This window comes from Stomoxys calcitrans, chromosome 4 (assembly GCF_963082655.1).
Source record: "Stomoxys calcitrans chromosome 4, idStoCalc2.1, whole genome shotgun sequence".
NCBI lineage: Eukaryota > Metazoa > Arthropoda > Insecta > Diptera > Muscidae > Stomoxys > Stomoxys calcitrans.
The window spans coordinates 158,222,287-158,242,934 of NC_081555.1; the positions used below are offsets into that span (position 1 = coordinate 158,222,287).

Here is a 20,648-nt window from a genome sequence, read left to right on the forward strand (position 1 = left end):
TTGAGAGTCATAAGAAAATCCTTCCTGCCAAACTTCGAAAGAATCGGTTTAAAAATTAGCACTTTCGTGCAATATTTCTCAAAATCGGACGAACATGTATATGGGAGCTATACCTAAATCTGAACCGATTTCGAGCAAACTTCTCAGATACTGTGGCAGACGTCGAGGCAAGCGTTTAGCAAAATTTATATATATATATCGCCCGATTTTCACTTCTAGGGTCACTTCAAGCGCATTTATTGACCAATATTACCAACGTTTTGCAATCGGCGCCTACCAAATTTTCTTAGAAGTTTGCTCGAAATCGGTTCAGAATTGGATATAGCTCGAAATTTGATACGGATTGTTTAATATCCCATCTGTACACATCCGCCGAGGTCTATCAAAGTTGGTTCTGAATTGGATATAGCTCACACATTGTACTTATAGGGTAGGTGTAGGGTATTATATGGTTGGCACCGCCCTACTTTTGCCCTTCCTTACTGGTTTGAATTGTTTTTACGTTTTTCTCATTTGCTTGCAAAAACATTTCAAGCCGTTTTGGAAAAGATGTGAAATATTAAGAAAAAAATGCGTGGTTGTGCATTATGCTGCATCTTGTGAGGGAAAAAATTTTACTGACATTTGTTAACATTCACAATAGGCCGATTTTGACAATCTTAAAGATGTTCATGGGGCCTATTCACTTTATGTTTTTGTAAGTAACCCTACCTTCTATTAGTGAATCCTGTGGATTGGGATACAAAACATTAAGCCAATTAAACTTTTTATTACACGTGTTGCCGTTTAGTTTTTAATCATCAGCACATTTATCTCAATTGTTATTGAATAGTTGTTTCGATCGCAGTAGCCGATAACATTTGGTGCAAAACAAACACGTTTGTTCATTTTAAAGTTAAGTTAGCTTTTTTATGGCGCATATTACGCATTGGTATAACAAACAATAGATATCTCCGTTTATGATAATCTGATGTTGCTAGGGCCCTTGTAATGAACGTGATGCCTTTTTGATAGCTAATATCATGATGCTCTAAAAGTTTAATGCCATCGCATGTCAAGTAAATTCGTGTAATCGAATTCGGTAGGGGTGGTGACTAATACACAATGGCAATTGTAATGGTGATCCACAACGTTTAGAATTGAATTCAAAAACAAACAAAAAATAAACCATTCCTCATTCATATCAGAAAAAATATATAATAAAAAAGACAGACAAGTCATAGACAAATATAAAATAAAGCAAATGAACTTTGACACCAGATTTTATAATCATTTTGAGATAAACTTCGGTTAAATATGAAAAAAAAACACATTTAGAATTTTTAAAAGAACACGTATGTATTGGTTATTAACTATAGGTTTTAAACCGAAAAAAAACATTGTTGCATCTATCGTGAACTGTTACATTTTAGGTCAAAATTTCTACATTGTTGCGTTCAAGTTTTTACTGTATTTATTAAATGTATTCTTCGCGTGTTCCACTACTCGTTGAGATCACGTTACTTACACAATGAATTGTTAGCTGTTACATTCCATTATACTTTGCTGGCAATTATTTTTATACCCACCTGCAAAATCATTTTAAGCTGTAAGGGTTGGTATTCTATTCTGCTTTCGGAATAGCCGTTGAAATTTGCAATTGTTTGGCGAGCGAAATTTGACAGCAATCAAATGTTTTTATTTCCATACCAAAACACGTTTCTTTATCTGCACTTATTGTTCTCTCTTCTTAATTAAAGAAATGCGAACCATTGAAACCAATGAAACAAACTAAAATGACGCCGGCAATAGTTTCAAGTGTTGCCACTATATTAGTTTTTTTGCCATTTTACTCACCGATTTTCAGCCAACGTTTCGCCGACTTTCTTTTTTATATGGAGTTTGACAGCATTCCGCTCGAAAAACTGAACAGAATACTTAGCTTAAGGTTGAAGGATGTATCATTTTTCACACTCATGTTATCTGTGTTTTTTCGAGCACTGAGACAGATAAAGTCGATCCATAGTTGAAAGTTATAGTTATAAGCATTGAATGTTTTCTTGGTCTCGTCCTTCAACTTGAAATTATGTTTCAGGGTTTGCTTGGCTTCAGATGCCACCTTTAATCTTCGCTCGAAAACCTTAATTATATTGTATTTGATGTGATTATTAGTGTCCGGATTTTTATGCAAAATCAAACCTTTAATCTTCGCTCGAAAACCTTGATTATATTGTTTTTGATGTGATTATTAGTGTCCGGATTTTTATGCAAAATCTCAATTTTTAATATCTATTATTTTGCAAATGCGGTGGTATTTTCCAATCCAATTTTTCCTGTAAACTTATATTGACTTCATAACTTCAATACCGCTGCTAAATATGAAAATACCAACGCATTTGCTAAATAATAGATTGAAAAATTTCGATTTTGCAGAAAAATCCGGACTCTAGTGATTATACCAGGATTCACTAATAGAAGGTTAAGTCACTTGCAAAATCATTAAGTGGATAGGCCCCATTAACATCACAAAGGATGTTAAGTTTGTCGATTGAAAATGTCATCATATGGGAGAAAACATAAACAAAGAATGAATGTAAAAAAGAACAAGTTGACATCCTCAATGCCAAGTACTGCCACAAAAAGTGAAAAGGCCCCCCATTGTCATTGGCAAGTATTCCGATTCAAAATGTCACCGAATATAAGAAATTAGACAAATGGTCACTAAAAAACAATTTGAAAGATTAATTAGAAAATACTGTAAAATAATCACCACCATAGCTCTGAAGTTAGATGTCCATCTTTGGCACTGAAAGCCTGAAACACCAGAAAAAAGTGTCAGCGGTGCTCATCCTCTAGTAGTACTGGCAACAATTGTGAGGTAATTACTAAGGTAAAATTAATAAGGTAGAGCCACTTGCCCAATAACAAATTAATTTGCGTTACAACCATAAAGGCCTGGTTATGCTCTCGTAAACATACCGTAAATGTAGAAAAACGTGTCAGCTGTTTTGTTTTGGCTTATAAATACAAATGATTGCCGAACGTTTGCCGACCATAACCGGAAAGTAGAATTCAGTAGAAACAAAATTTTACGTTCCGTTTTCGTGTCAGCTGACAATATTTGAAGTCTGAACAAATTTCAAAGTCAAAAATTTAATTTGGAAAACTGTTTTTCTGCTATTTTATGATTTCTCTGTGGAATTTATCACAATATATTGTTAATAGTTTAGGTTGAATGGATAGCCCACCATGAAAAGGTAAGTTCACTCGGTGGCCAGTCTGACCTGTGGTGAAAAGAAATTGAAAAGTATGTGATAAAAAGAAATTGCAAGAAGGGAGTAGGGGTAAGCGTCAATACGACGCCCTCGTATGCGCTAATGCATGTTAGCACTATGTCGTAAAACTGTAGTCTATTCAGGGATTCCACAGGATTCCTAGAACCCCACGGCTTTGAGTGTCGCCATATATGTATACTGATTTCGAAAACTGTAAATCCCTTCCCAGAATACCGTTTGTGGCTATCGTTATGGCACAGAGCTCTGCATGAAAGAACATACACTCGCAGAAAGAACATACATACGCTGAATATGGCCCCAATCCAGTCCCTGTCTTCATCTTGGAGCTATCTACAAAGACCGATGTATCATTCTCTTCAAACACAGTATTCGCTTCCCATTCCTCCCTTTGGGGAAAGCGAATCCCAAGAACACCCCACCCTTAAGTAGTTCCCCTTACCTCCCGACTTCTGACTACATTATCTCCGCAGTGCGCGCTGATAGGCCTGTCACGTAGCATACAGTCACACTGGGAGAAACTCAGTTTGACCCCCGTGCGGTTCAGGGCGGTGACTGTCGACTCATCTCCTCGTTATTTACCACTTCAAATCGAGATTAGGTCACATAATTTTGGAATGCTCACAGCCCCTTATTTGTGACCATCTATCATTCCTTGTCCTTCGGACCTGATCCTGAAAACCTAGCTTACATGTCGCTAGACGCATACCCACAGATTCCAGTTTACCCGGAATGTGTAAGGTAGTTCCTAGTCTTGCAAGCTCGTCCGCTTTGCAATTGTCTGGGATATCTCTGTGGCCCGGTACCCAGAATGGGTGGATTTTGAACTATTCAGCCATCTTGTTGAGGGATCTGCGACAGTCGGGGTGGTTTTTGTGTTCAGGAATACATTCTCCAGGGATTTAATGGCTGTCGAAGCAGATATTTATGCCAATCGTCGTAATGACATTATATGTTAGCCATTTCACCACTTCCTTAATAGCAAGGATCTCCGCTTGCTACACACGGCAGTGGTAGGGTAATCTTTTCGATATGACCAGTTCTAGATCTTTAGGAGTATATTAAGGCAGGGTGTAATGTACATAGCATGGAATTCAGTGCGGCAGATGGTGTCGCCCTCAGTGTGGATGTGATGTATGCCTTGGGATCCGTTTGACCAGGACCATAACACCATATAGCATTATATGTCTGAAAACTGCAGTATATACCCAGTGCATGACACGCGGCTTAAACCCCCAACTTTTGCCAAAAGCTCTCTTGCAGGTATATAGGGCAAGAGTTGCATCTTCGCATATGCCGACGACCTTTGCAAAGTCTTCATCCATGCAAAATTTCTTGAAAAAGATGACTCAGTTATAAAAATAAGGTCTCCTATTATTGCGCTGGGAACTGGAACCAAACAGCGCTCTTTGATATGAGAGAAGTCTACATGCCTTTACTTTTTGAGATTTTCGAGTGAAAAAAAAAATTGAAATTTGACTTGCATATGTTGTCATAGTTTTTTAAATTTTAAAAATTGATCATTTGCCACATTTTATGTTACTAACGGCAAAAATAATCTTTTTAATGCGTACACAAGCCCATGTTCAATTTCTGATAAGAAAAAAAAGCACTTGTCTGATTATAAATAATGCTATGCAACGTATAGAATGCCATTTGTGAATATTTTTTATATACAGGAACAATTTTAGACTAATAAAAATAAATTTAGAATTTGGTTTCACCATCATGGATTCTGCTACAAATTTTCAGACATGTGTTCCCTAGTGAATAGTGTGTCATGTCTGTTCACACCTGCATCTTATATAATCTTCTCCAGCGGGATATTAAGGAGTTCACACTATAAGCAGTCTCCCTGTTAGAAATTTTGGGTTGGTATTGAACGTTTTTTTCTATACTAACTGAAGCTACCCTACGGAAAATGGGACAGGGACAGGTCCTCTTGTGGTAGGGACCGGTCCCAGTTCTCGTCCCCTTGTAAACCACCTTTCGTCATAGTCCGCTGAAAAATGCATAATGTATGCCCCCATCGCAGCTATATCGAAATATGGTCCTATTTGGACCAAATAAAGCACGGACATTGAGTGGTCTAATAAGTACAAGTCATTGTTCAATTTTGTAGAACAAAATATTGGTCTTTTTGGTAGCTATATCCAAATAAAGACCGATCTGAACCATATACGACACAGATGTCGAAAAGCCTTACATAAGTCACTATGTCAAATTTCAGCGAAATTGAATTATAAAAGCACTTTTTATAATGTCAAGACTTTAAATCGAGAGATCGGTCTATGTGGCAACTATATCCAAATCTGAACAGCTATATCCAAATTGTCCCAAATTTCGGCGAAATCGGACAATAAATGCGCCTTTTATGGCCCCAAAACCTTAAATCGGGAGATCGGTCTATATGGCTGCTATATCCAAATCTGTACCGATCTGACCCAAATTGAAGAAGAATGTCGAAGGGCCCAAATTTGGGCGACATCGGACAATAAATGCGCCTTTTATGGGCGCAAAACCTTAAATAGAGAGATCGGTCTATATGGCAGCTATATTCTAATCTGAACCGATCTCGGTCAAATTGAAGAAGGATTTCGAAAGTTTTAACACAACTCACTGTCCCTAATTTCGGCGACATCGGACAATAAATGCGCGTTTTATGGGCCCAAAACCTTAAATCGAGAGATCGGTCTATGTGGCAGCTATATCCAAATCTGAACCGATCGGGGCCAAATTGAAGAAGAATGTCGAACGTCCTAACACAACTAACTGTCCCAAATTTTTGCAAAATCGGACAATAAATGAGCCTTTTATGGGCCCAAGAACTTAAATTGAGAGATCGGTCTATGTGACAGCTATATCCAAATCTGGACCGATCGGGGCCAAATTGAAGAAGGATATCGACTGGCCTAACTCAAGCCATTGTCCCAAATTTCAGCAAAATCGTATAAAAAATGTTGCTTTTATGGGCGATTTAGGGTCTTACCCTAAATCGGCCGATCGGTCTATATGGGGGCTATATCAAGATATACTCCGATTTCGCATATGTTCGAACTTAACCTGCTTATGGACAAATCGTATAAAAAATGTGGTTTTTATACGATTTTTTGATTGTCCGATTTTGGTCGAACTTAACCTGCTTATGGACAAGAAAAGAATCTGTGCAAAGTTTCAGCTTAATATCTCTATTTTTTTCAGCGTGTTATGTTTTTTTAGGCAAACAAAGAATAATGAATAAGAACTGTTGTGCTATTGGAGCTATATCAAGTTATAGTTCGATTCGGACCATAAATGATTTGAATGCTGACCATTGTAGAAGTCATTGTGTAATATTTAAGTTCATTCGGATAAGAATTACGCCTCGTAGGGGCTCAAGAATCTAAATCGGGAGATCGGTTTATATGGGAGCTGTATCAAGATTTAGATCAATTCAGATTCAGTCCGTCCGTCTGTCTGTCTGTCAAAAGCACGCTAGCTTTCAAACGAGTAAAGATAGGCGCTTGAAATTTTGCGCAAATGCTTTTTACTAGTGTAGGTTGGTTGGGATTGTAAATATAAACCGATTTTGGGTCCTGACTTCTTCAGCTTTTAGAGGGCGCAATTCTTATCCGATTTGGCTGTAATTTTGCACGTGGTATTTTGGTATCACTTCCAACAACTGTGCGCAGTATGGCGCAAATCGATATATAACCTGATATAGCTGCCATACAAAGTGATCTTGGATCTCGACTTCTGGAGCCGCTAGAGGGCGCAATTCTTATGCGATTTGGATGAAATTTAACATGACGTGTTCTGTTATAACTTCCAAGTACCGTGCTTAGTATGGCGCAAATCAGTCCATAACCCTATAAACCGATCTGGGATCTTCATTTCTTGAGCCTCTAGAGGGCGCAGTTATCATACAATTTGGCTAAAATTTTGTCCAACGACTTCTCCCACGACCGTCAACATGCGTGTCCAATATGGCCTGAATCGATCTATAGCTTGATACAGCTCCCATATAAACCGATCTTCCGATTTTGCTCCTTGAGTCCCTTTTAGGAGCAATTCTTATCCGAATGGACTGAAATATTACATAATGACTTCTACAATGTTTAGCATTCAATTCATTTATGGTTCGAATCGAACTATAACTTGATATAGCTCCCATAGCATAACAGTCCTTATTCATTATTCTTTGTTTGTCTTAAAAGAGATACCGCGTAAAGAACTCGACAAATGCTGTCCATGGTGGAGGGTATATAAGATTCGGTCCGGCCAAACTGAGCACGCTCCTACTTGTTTTTTGTTTGTAAGACTGCAAAGTATACGGTTTTGCAATCAACGAATCCATCGCATTTCCCGTAAAGTGGTAATGTCGGTGCAAAGTGCAAATTTTGCACATGAACATTCCACTAAGGAACTAGAGCAAACTTCTCACATAGATTGGAAGGGTGTGGTATATTTTGAGCTGCTTCCAAGGAACCAAACGATTAATTCGGATGTTTACTGTCAACAATTGGGCAAACTGAATACAGCCATCAAGGAGAAGCGACCAGAATTGGTCAATCGTAAAGGTGTCTTATTCCACCAGGACAACACTAGACCGCACACTTCTTTGGTCACTCGCCAAAAACTGAGTGAGCTTGGCTGGGAACTTTTGATGCATCCACCATATAGCCCTGACCTTGCACCATCAGACTACCATTTATTTCGATCTTTGCAGAACTCCTTAAATGGTAAAACTTTCGGCAATGATGAGGCTATAAAATCGCACTTGGTTCATTTTTTTGCAGATAAAGGCCAGAAGTTCTATGAGCGTGGAATACTAAATTTGCCAGGAAGATGGCAAAAGGTTATCGAACAAAATGGCAATTATACATTTGATTAAAGTTCATTCTAAGTTTTATTAAAAATGCATTTACTTTCTTTTAAAAAGAAACCGCAATTACTTTTTGGGCAACCCTAGATCCCTCCCGTCCTTTTTAACACTTCTTAACTTCTAAATAATTTTTTTAATGCAAATATTTTTGTTGTGTTTACGAGCATATAGAGGCCATATAATATGAAATTTGCTGTAAGCTGTTGGCAGTTGGCAGTTACTCAAACAACAAATATCATTTTATATGGCTTCGCTTTGAATAAATTGGCATGAACAAATTGATGCATGAATAATGGCTTTCAATATGAATGCAATAAAATCTGTCAAACATCTTAGAACAACAATGTAGATAACGAGTATGTTGTAACTATTTAACAGAGTGATTAGTAATTAGTGTGAAATTATCAATACAATTATTATAAGTCATTTCAATATTCGTAAATATACGTGTAATTATCATATTAAGATGTAATTACTTGACCAGTTGTATAAAAATATCAAAGAACTGCGTTATATACAATGTGTTAATAATTAGAGTGGGGGGGGGACCTCAAAATCCCTTCCAAATAAACCCAACTTCCGATTAGACTTCTTGAGCACTCAGCTAATTTAATTCATAAATGATTGGCCTAAGTACGAGGTCGTGAGTTAAGTATTGGGTTGCACAAAAAGTAATTGCTGATTATTTTAAAAGAAAGTAAATGCATTTTTAATAAAATTTTGAATGAACTTTAATCAAATATACTTTTTTTACACTTTTTTTCTAAAGCAAGCTAAAAGTAATAGCTGATAACTGACAGAAGAAGGAATGCAATTACAGAGTCACAAGCTGTGAAAAAATTTGTCAACGCCTACTATATGAAAAATCCGCAATTACTTTTTGGGCAACCCAATATGATCCATTTTCGCTTTTTTATACCCACCATCATATGAGAGGGGCTATATTCATTTAGTCATTCCGTTTGCAACACATCGATATCAATTTTCGATCCTACAAAGTGTATATATTTCGGATCGTCGTAAAATTCTAAAACGATTTAACGACGTCCGTGTTTCTGTCCGTCCGCCTGTTGTAATCACTCTACAGGCTTCAAAAATTGAGATATTGAGCTGAAATTTGGCACAGATACGTCTTTTTGATGCACGCTGGTTAAGTTCTTGATCGGGCCAAATCGGACCATATTTAGATATAGCTGCCATATAGACCGATATGCCGCTTAAGGGTCTAAAGCCCATAAAGGGTCTAATACCCATAAAGGGTCTAAGGCCCATAAAGGGTCTAAGGCCCATAAAGGGTCTAAGGCCCATAAAGGTTCTAAGGCCCATAAAGGGTCTAAGGCCCATAAAGGGTCTAAGGCCCATAAAGGGTCTAAGGCCCATAAAGGGTCTAAGGCCCATAAAGGGTCTAAGGCCCATAAAGGATCTAAGGCCCATAAAGGGTCTAAGGTCCATAAAGGGTCTAAGGCCCATAAAGGGTCTAAGGCCCATTTATTATCCGATTTCGTTGAAACGTAAATCTGTGAGTAATTCTAAGCATCTACTGTATTTAGATATATCTGCCATATAGACCGATTTGCCGATAAAGGGTCTGAAGCCCATAAAAGCTTTACTTATTATCCGATTTTGCTGAAATTTGAAGCAGTGAGTTATTTTAAGACTGCCGACATCCGACCTAAATGTGGTTTAGATCGGACTAAATTTGGATATAGCTGTCATATAGACCAACCTCCCGATAAAGGGTCTGAAGCCCATAAATACTTTATTTTTTAACCGATTTTGCTGAAATTTTAAACAATGAGTAGTTTTAGGCCTCCCAACATCCGATAAAAATATGGTTCAGATTGGACTAAATTTGGATATAGCTGCCATAGGACCGATCTCCTGACAGAGGGTCCAAAGACCATAAAAGCTTAATTTTTTAACCGATTTCGCTGAAATTTAAAACAATGAGTAGTTTTAGGCCTCCCAACATTCGATAAAAATATGGTTCAGATCGAACTAAATTTGGATATAGCTGCCATATAGACCGATCTCCCGATAAAGGGTCTGAAGCCCATAAAAGCTTCATTTTTTAGCCCATTTCGCTGAAATTTAAAACAGTAAAAAGTTTTAGGCCTCCCAAGGTCCGACTCGAATATGGTTCAGATCGGACTATATTTAGATATAGCTGCCATTTAGACCGATCTCCTGATAAAGGGTCTGAAGCCCATAAAAGCTTAATTTTGTAACCGATTTCGCTGAAATTTGAAACAGTAAATAGTTCAGTAATATAGTTAAGATCGGACTATATTTAGATAGAGCTGTCATTTAGACCGAACTGCCGTTTAAGGGTCTGGAACCCATTAAAGCTGCATTTATTACCCAATTTCTCTGAAATGTGAATCAGTGTGTTGTTTTAAGCCACCCATCATCTGACCCAAATGTGATAAAGATCGGTTTAGGTATAACTGTCATATAGACCGATATGCCGATTATGGGTCTGCAGCTCATAAAGGCTTGGAAGGGGACAAGATAGTTAGTATAGCATTGGAATAGTATAGCACGTTGTGTTCTTTTCTGCATTTAAATTATAAACTAGTTTCTTAATAATCATTGCAAGATTAATTTATGTTTTTAACTATTATTGGCGTCAACTCGTTACAATTAGCACTATGAATAGCACTTTGAACCCATAGACAGTTAACTTGTACTCTGATCTATAACAAAACCCTGAACCTTTTAACATCAACGTAGTTAATAAGTTGTAATAGTGAATAATAGTTATGAATCTTAAAGAGACCAATTACACCGTATAGTTATTTTTATTTTATTTCATAAATAAATGCATTTGCTCGCTAAAATGGATTTCCTTAAGTACTAGTCTTATGACGGAAAATGCACATTAGCCCATTTCTCTCACATCAACAAAAGAACTGTCCGATTCAAATCAATGATAGATAAGGTTTAAAAGAGGTCAGAGATCGGCTTGTTTTGCGCTCTTAATACTAAACAAGTAAGAGCGTGCTAAGTTCGGCCGGTGTGCGGTATCTCTTTTTAGGCTAACATAGAAAACTGTTATGCTATAGGAGCTATATCAAGTTATAGTCCGATTCGGACCACAAATGAATTGAGTGCTGAACATTGTAGAAGTCATTGCGTAATATTTCAGTCCATTGGGATAAGAATTGCGCCTTGCGGCTTAAGAAGCAATATCGGGAGATCGGTTAATATGGAAGCTGTTTGAAGCTATAGATCGATTCAGCCCATATTGGACACGTATGTTGAAGATCATGGAAGAAGGGGTTGTTTAAAATTTCTGCCAAATCGGATAAGAATTGCGCCCTTTAGCGGCTCGAGAAGTCAAGAACCCAAGTCGATTTAAATGGCAGGTATATCATATTATGTACCGATTTGCGCCATTCTTAGTACAGTGATTGGAAGTCATAACAAAACATCTCGTGCAAAATTTCAACCAAATCGGATGAGAACTGCGCCCTCTAGCGGCTCAAGGAGTCGAGATCCAAGATCATTTTATATGGCAGCTCTACCAGGTTGTAGACCGATTTCGACCATACGCACAGTTGTTTGCGCCATACTTAGCACAGTTATTGAAAGTGATAACAAAACATCTTGTGCAAAATTTCAAACAAATCGGATGAGAACTACACCCTCTAGCGGCTCAAGAAGTCGAGATCCAAGATCATTTTATATGGCAGCTCTACCAGTTTGTAGACCGATTTCGACCATACGCACAGTTGTTTGCAAGTAAAGGGTGATTTTTTTTAGGTTAGGATTTTCATGCATTAGTATTTGACAGATCACGTGGGATTTCAGACATGGTGTCAAAGAGAAAGATGCTCAGTATGCTTTGACATTTCATCATGAATAGACTTACTAACGAGCAACGCTTGCAAATCATTGAATTTTATTACCAAAATCAGTGTTCGGTTCGAAATGTGTTCATTCACCGTAACGTTGCGACCAACAGCATCTTTGAAAAAATACGGTCCAATGATTCCACCAGCGTACAAACCACACCAAACAGTGCATTTTTCGGGATGCATGGGCAGTTCTTGAACGGCTTCTGGTTGCTCTTCACTCCAAATGCGGCAATTTTGCTTATTTACGTAGCCATTCAACCAGAAATGAGCCTCATCGCTGAACAAAATTTGTCAAAATTTGAACACATTTCGAACCGAACACTGATTTTGGTAATAAAATTCAATGATTTGCAAGCGTTGCTCGTTAGTAAGTCTATTCATGATGAAATGTCAAAGCATACTGAGCATCTTTCTCTTTGACACCATGTCTGAAATCCCACGTGATCTGTCAAATACTAATGCATGAAAATCATAACCTCAAAAAAATCACCCTTTAATAACAAAATACTTCATGCAAAATTTCAGCCTAATAGGATAAGAATTGCGCCCTCTAGAGGCTCAAGAAGTCAAGATCCAAGATCGGTTTATATGGCAGCTATATCAGGTAATGAACCAATTTAAAACATACTTAGCACAGTTGTTGGAAATAATACCAAAATATCACGTGCAAAATTTCATCCAAATCGAATAAGAATTGCGCCCTCTAAAAGCTCAAGAAGTCAAGACCCAAGATCGGTTTATATGGCAGCTATATCAGGTTATGAACCGATTTGATCCATAGGTTAGGTTAGGTTGAGGTTGAGGGTGAAGATATTAATCCGCGCCATGACACTATGGACATACACCTAAGCCAATAATCGGCTTGTTGTGCGCTCTAAAAACTATAAAGTAACCTCTAAAAAGAAAATTTTAAGCTGGGAATTCCATGCTACTTACAAAATCCTTAATTGTTTTCAATACCACTCCCCTAAGTTGGTTCATGTCTGATATTGTGTCTCTACCTAAGTACCGGTATCTGTTGGACGCGAAAGCCGGACAATGACAAAGGAAATGCTCCAACGTCTCCTCATCTTCCCCGCATGCCCTACACATGCTATCACTTGCCACATCGTAGTCCTATGTATCCCGTAATGATACCAATAGGTATACTGACCTCCTTCTTGCTTCCTTTCTGTAATAGCCTCGTCTTATCACGATCTGGATCCCCCCATAGGTTTCGGGCAATGACATAGGAAATGGTTCCCTATATACCCTACACACGTTATCATTAGCCGCACCTATTCTGTGAGTGCACCCGTAGGCCAATGTAACCCATAATGATACCGATTCTTTTTATACCCACCACAGAAGGTGGGTCCAATCCGGCTCTAAATACTAAAAAAGTAACCTCGAAAAAGAAAATCTAAATTAGGAATTCCGTGCTTAAAAAATCTTGTATTGTTTTCCTTGCCACGCCCCTATGATCCATGATACCACCTAAGTGTCGGCATCTGTAAGCCGCGAAGGCCGGGCAATGACATAGGACATGCTCCAACGTCTCATCAGCTTTCCCGCATGCCCTACAGATGCTTTCACTTGCCGCACTGATTTTACATAAGTGAGCTCGTAGTCCTATGTGTCCCGTTATGATACCGAAAGCTATACTGATATACTTCTTACTTTCTTTCAGTAATAGTCTCGTCTTCTTACGATCTGGATATCTCCATGAGATTTTCGCCGTACTACCGACAGTTTCGCTGTTCCACAATGTCGCCCACTCCCTTAACTCGGATTGCGTCGAACCGTTCGAGGATGGCCTATACGGACTATATCTTGATATAGCCTCCATATATACCCACTTGACGATTTAAGGTCTTAGGTCCATCAAAGGCACATTTATTATCCGATTTCTGAGACATGGATACTTGTAAAAGCAGACGAGACAGTGCTTGGAGTGTTTGAGAGAAAGATTCTTCGTAAAATTTTTGGACCATTTTGCATTGATGGAGAGTGTCGGCGTCATATGAGTCACGAACCGTATGAGCTGTATGACGGACACCACCGTAGCGCAGAGGTTAGCATGTCCGCCTATGACGCTGAACGCCTGGGTTCGAATCCTGGCAAGACCATCAGAAAAAATGTTCAGCTGTGGTTTTCCCCTCCTAAAGCTGGCAACTATGGCATGTAAAACGTCTCTCCAAAAAGGTGTCGCACTGCGGCACGCCGTTCGGACTCGACTATAAAAAGGAGGTACCCTTTTCATTGAGCTTAAACTTGAATTGGACTGCACTCATTGATATGTGAGAAGTTTGCCCCTGTGACGGCCAAGAGCCCAATGGAAGGATCAAATGGTGAGAGACACCTCGAAACTTGGTGTCAGAGATTATAGATTATAGCACAGAAGATTGAGGCGCTTGGAAACCTATGGTTCCGGTCCTCACATCCTTTGAAGCCCTCTCGATGTCAATGCATATGGCCAATGCACAGTGGGATAGAAACATTAAAAAAACTAGCAACAAATCTGCCGTTAGGGGACATATATATTTTCGCATGAACATTCCATTAAGGAACAGGGGATGCATCTCTCATATCAAGGTGTGCTGTTCATGTTTTAACTCAACTATATGGGCCTCCTTTTTTATGCCAAGTCCGAGCGGCGTGCCGCATAACGACACCTCTTGTTTAAAAAGTATTAACATGGGTGGAAACCTTACAAATGCCGCCTGCAATTGTAAGGACATAACTACAGCTGAAAATTGATGTTCAGACGGACATGCGCCACGTCGCACAGTGGGGCGGTTAGAAAGATAAGTGAATGATTTAAACGGCATATGACAGGTAAGTGTTCAGCCTATAAAATTAATGTTTGAAAAGGGTGCTTCTCCTTTTAGGTGCTTATCAAAGTCAAAATATGTAAAAAAATGGTAACTAAGTGGACTATTTTTTTTAAATTTTTGATTTTTCTGCTACCAAAACTTAAAATTTTTTTTAAAAATTTTCGTTATTCTGTTTGTTACTCCTCGAAATATTCGTCTTAGTCCCCTTAAAATATAAATATTCTTGATCGTCATGATGTTTTGGCATCACATCCAACAACTTTGTCAAGTATGGTTTAAATCTGTTTATAACCTGATATAGCTGCCAAATAAACATATCTTGGGTCTTGACTTCTTAAGCCTCTAGAGGGCGCAATTCTTATCCGAATTGGCTGACATTTTGGATGAGGTGTTCTGATGTGACTTTCACAAAATGTGATGAGCATGACGCAAATCGGTACGTAACCTGGTATAGGTGCCATATAAACCGATCTGGGGTCTTGACTTCTGGAGCCTCTAGATGGCTCAATTTCCATCCGTTTTGCATGACGTGTTTCGTTATGACTTCCAACAACTGTGCTAAGTATGGTTGAAATCGGTCCATAACCTGATATAGATGTCATATAAACTGATCTGCGTGTTTCGCAACGACTTCCAACAATTGTGGCAAATATGGTTCAAATCGGTTTATAACCTGATACAGCTGACTTCTTCACCCTCTAGAGTTCGCAATAATTTTACGATTTAGCTACAATTTTGTACAACGGTTTCTTCTATGACCTTCAAAATACGTGTAAATATGGCCTGAATCGGTTTTAGCCTGATACACCTCTCCTATAAACCAATCTCCCTTTTTTACTTCGTGAGCCCCTAAAGGGCGCAAATTCCTATTCGTTTTGGCGGAAATTTTACAAAATGACTTTTTCTATGGTCTCTAACATTCAATTCAATTATGGTCTGAATCGGACCTTAACTTTATATAGCTTCAATAGCATAGCAATTCTTTTCTTTTATCCTTTGTTTGTCTAAAAAGAGATACCGGGAAAAGAACTCGACAAATGCGATCCATGATGGAGAGTATATAAGATTCGGCCCGGCCGAAGTTAAGTATATCCTTTTATGGACAAAATAAAAAATTACAATTAAAATTATTTAATAGTTTTCGAGATATAACACTTGCAAACGAACGATATTACCTTAAAACTGTGTTTTTTTTTGAAAATCAAATAGAGTTTAGCTTTGAATGACCGTATCTCTTAAACTAAAAATTTTTGTGGGTACCATTTTTGAAATCGTTGAAATGTTTCACATAAGATAGGTTCTTTCAAAATTGCAAAAAATTACAATTAAAATTATTTAATAGTTTTCGAGATATAACACTTGCAAACGAACGATATTACCTTAAAACTGTGTTTTTTTTTTTTTTGAAAATCAAATAGAGTTTAGCTTTGAATGACCGTATCTCTTAAACTAAAAATTTTTGTGGGTACCATTTTTGAAATCGTTGAAATGTTTCACATAAGATAGGTTCTTTCAAAATTGCAAAGGCGCACATGAAAATTTTGTTTTTGCCAACTGTTTCACCTGCCCGAGCCACAGTGCGTCGGCCGTTTGAGGAAGGGTGGTTTTAAGCACAATTTTCGAAAATTTTCGAAACTTTCGAGGAGCCCCCCTAGAGGCACCCTGAACACCTAGAGTTAAGAATTTTTCCACATGATCTCGTTAAGACCTCAGTTCCAACCATTCATAATATCAAAGAGTTATCACTAACTTTTCTCATACGGCTTTACTAGTTATTTTTCTATTATATCCCTATGTGCAACGTGTAAATCGAAAGACTCTTCTATTTTGTGCACCACTTTACGTTGCTGTCAAACAAAACACCACCCTAGCCTTCCTACAAGCCTTCGGAGTGTACGCATGTCCTAGGTACCTTGCGAATATAGCGGCCCGATGAAGAGCCAAGTAATCCACCTCCTTTTGTAGTAACGCCGTAAATCATCAGGTCCTGTTGACTGAAATGGTTGAAAGTTCCTCAGGGCTTCCTTAAGCTCTAATTTCATAATGAAGAGCCCCGATAAACTTCATTGCCTCAGAATTCGGGTGGGTTTGTGTGCCCTTGGTATTCCGTGGAAAATGCGTTTTCATTAGAAGCCAGGTGAAAGTTCCTCAGGGCTTCCTTAAGCTCTAATTTCATAATGAAGAGCCCCGATAAACTTCATTGCCTCAGAATTCGGGTGGGTTTGTGTGCCCTTGGTATTACGTGGAAAATGCGTTTTCATCAAAAGCCAGCGAAGTAAGTAAGTATCGAATTATCCTTTTGAGCATCTTTTCCGAAGGCTTTCATAATCTATTCCAATTTAGATATATGGTCCATATAGTGATAACGACTAATGTAAACTTGTATTGTAGGTTTTTGTAAAGTCGGCACACAAATTTTGTGAAAACACGTAAGGGAAGGCAAAGTCGCCTTCCCTTACGTGTTTTCACAAAATTTTTTAATTCATTAACATATTTAGCATGTCCTGCTAACGACTACCTTAAAACGTCAATCAATCATACTTATCAACAGTTGTTTGGTTTTATTTCATTCTGAAGTGACATTACCATTTAAGGTGGCTGTTCAGTTTTTACATTTATATCTAGATGAGGGTATGACACACACACACACACATAAAATTTCTATGTTTCTATGACAAAAATTCTAATAATTTTTTCCAAATTCTTTTTAGTGTAATACAAAATCCATTACAGTATTTCAACAAGTAAAAAGGCATTAAGTTTGGCCGGGCCGAACTTTGGATACCCACCACCTCGGGTATATATGTGAACCACCTTTCGTCAAAATCCGATGAAAAATGCATACCTTATGCCCCATAGTAGATACATCGAAATATGTTCCGATTTGGACAAAATACTAATAAGTACAAGTCATTGTTCAATTGTGTATAACAAAATATTGATTTTTTTAGTAGTTATATCTAAAAATAAACCGATCTGAACCACATACGACACGGATGTCGAAAAGCCTAACATAAGTCACCGTGTCAAATTTCAGTGAATTCGGATTATAAATGCGTCTTTTATGGGGCCAGGACTTTAAATCGAGATATCGGTCTATATGGCAGCTATATCCAAATCTGAACCAATTTGGGACGAGTTGCTGAAAAATGTCGAAGAGCCTATCACTGTTCCGAATTTCGGATCGAAATCGGACAATAAATGCGCCTTGTATAGCCCAAAAACCCTAAATCGAGAGATCGGTCTATATGGCAGCTATATCCAAATCTAGACTGATTTTGTCCAAATTTCAGAAAAATGTCGAAGAGCCGGCGAAATCGGACAATAAATGCTCCTTTTATGGCCCAAAAGCCTTAAACCGAGAGATCGGTCTATATGGCAGCTATATGCAAATCTGGACCGATCTAAGCCAAATTGAAGAAGGATATCGAAAGGCATAACACAACTCAATGTTCCGAATTTCGGCGAAATCGGACAATAAATGCGCCTTTAATGGCCCAAAAGCCTTAAATCGAGAGATCGGTCTATATGGCAGTTATATCCAAATCTGGACCGATCTGCGCCAAATTGAAGAAGGATGTCGAAAGACATAACACAACTCACTGTCCCAAATTTCAGTGAAATCGAATAATAAATGCACCTTTTGTAGGCTCAAAGCCTTAAATCGAGAGATCGGTCTATATGCCAGCCATATCCAAATCTCTACCGATCTGGGCCAAATTGACGTAGGATGTCGAAGGGGCTAACACAACTTACTGTCCCAAATTTCAGTGAAATCGGATAATAAATGTGGCTTTTAAGGGCCTAAGACCCTAAATCGCCAGATCTTTCTATATGGCAGCTATATCCGAATATGGACCGATATGGGCTAAATTGAAGACGAACGTCGATGGCCCTAACGCAACTCACTGTCCCAAATTTCAGCAAAATCGGATAATAAATGTGACTTTTATGAGCCTAAGACCCCAAATCGGCGGATCGGTCTATATGGCGGCTAAAACTAAATCTGGATCGATCTAGGTCAAATTAAAGAAAGATGTCAAAGGGCCTAACGCAACTCACTGTCCCAAATTTTGGCAAAATCGGATAATAAATGTGGCTTTTATGGGCCTAAGACCCTAAATCGGCAGATCTGTTTATATGGCAGCTATATCCAAATCTGGACCGATCTGGGCCAAATTAAAGAAGGATGTCGAAGGAGCAAACACAACTCACTGCCCCAAATTTCGGCGAAATCAGATAATAAATGTGGCTTTTATGGGCCCAAGACCCTAAATCGGCGGATCGGTCTATATGGGGGCTATACCAAGATATAATCCGATATAGCCCATCTTCGAACTTCACCTGCCCATGAACAAAAAAAGAATCTGTGCAAAGTTTCAGCTCAATGGTTCTATTTTTAAAGACTGTAGCGTGATTTCAACACACAGACGGATGGACAAACGGACGGGCATGGCTAGATCGTCTTAGATTTTTCCGCTGATCAAGAATATATATATATATATAATTTATAGGGTTGGAAATGGATATTTCGATGTGTTGCAAACGGAATGACAAAACGAATATACATCCATCCTTCGGTGATGGGTATGAAAAAAATTCTAGTTGTTAAATTATTGAACAACAAAACAAATGTTTCATCATTTTTGTGTGGCAATTACGAATGGCCAATAGCCAGCCATTAATAAATGATAACACCACTCATATCATATTTTCTTCTTGGCAATTGGTCAATACCAGCCACGTATGTCTTTGGAAAATTGTATCGATTATATTGCAAAACACACACCATAAGGATTCGTGTCAAAAGTCAAAAGGGAAAAACTTGCAAAACGGCTGTAGCAATTCCCATAATTTCACAATTAAGGTATATTATTTCCAATTATAGCCATTTACCATAGGCATTGCAGCAAAAAACTCACTCAAAGTGTTCAAGGATATAGGTGCCTACAAAGTTTTTTTTTATTTTTTTATATCCTTTTAGGGTATTAACACCAATTTTGTCGATTTTTCACTTTGTTTTGCATTTTTAAACCAATTTTACCTGCTGTTGTCTGATCTGTTAGCCATTTTTGCCTAAATTTGTTTATTGCCGTTACTTTTTTAACTTTGGCGCCTTGACAAACACAAGAAAAGCAACAAATAAAGCGTTTCAATTTTAAACCACCGACTACCGTTTCTCAATATAAACTGAAATAGGGAATATAACTGAAATGGGAAAAAGTGAATGTTTTGTGAGAAGAGACAAATACACCGTATAGTAATATTATTTTAGTGTGTGTGTGTGTGTTTGTGTATTAAATAGCATTTTTAATACAAAAAACAACAACAAACAATGAGACACGGTACTAGAGCTTTTTTTAGTTATCCGTTGCTGTTGTTGTTGTCGCTTTTGTTTGATTTCATTCCGAGTTGTATTCTATTCACTACGGGGCTATTGTTTTTGCATTCTGCGTTTGTTACAAATAAAAATAAAAAAAAAACGGCATCAATTGTTGGGTGTCACACAACTGCCTCTCGCCAGCTGATAACAGTAAAATGTTGAAAAAAGGCGCGTGTGATATGCCTGTCATTGGCCGTCTCGGCGTAATTTATGGTTAAACAAAAAGAGAACGAAAAAATCTCTCTGCTCTCTCACACACCACATAGAATTTGCTAATCTTAGTCAAAGTTGCTGAGAGTTCTTTCAAGTGTAATAATGCAATGATCGCTACTGGGCGTTGATGTCGTCGTTGCTTATCTCTCTCCATAGATCTTGAACTAATTCATTCGCGTGTTTCTAATCTCATTTCAAATGTGAAACAAGAAAACTAGAAGCGATATTAAATAAAAAATT

General features: G+C 38.0%; 1 protein-coding gene across 1 annotated transcript in view; it reads right to left on the reverse strand.

The window, feature by feature from the left end:
- The window catches only part of LOC106081568 (17-beta-hydroxysteroid dehydrogenase 13), a 29,302-nt gene extending 9,288 nt beyond the window's left edge, over positions 1-20,014 (reverse strand). Inside the window, exon 1 of the mRNA XM_013243602.2 lies at positions 19,857-20,014. Within this exon, the coding sequence (XP_013099056.1) occupies positions 19,857-19,882 (26 nt within the window). The 5' untranslated portion in view covers positions 19,883-20,014. The remainder of the gene's footprint in view (positions 1-19,856) is intronic.
- Positions 20,015-20,648: the final 634 nt, after the last annotated feature.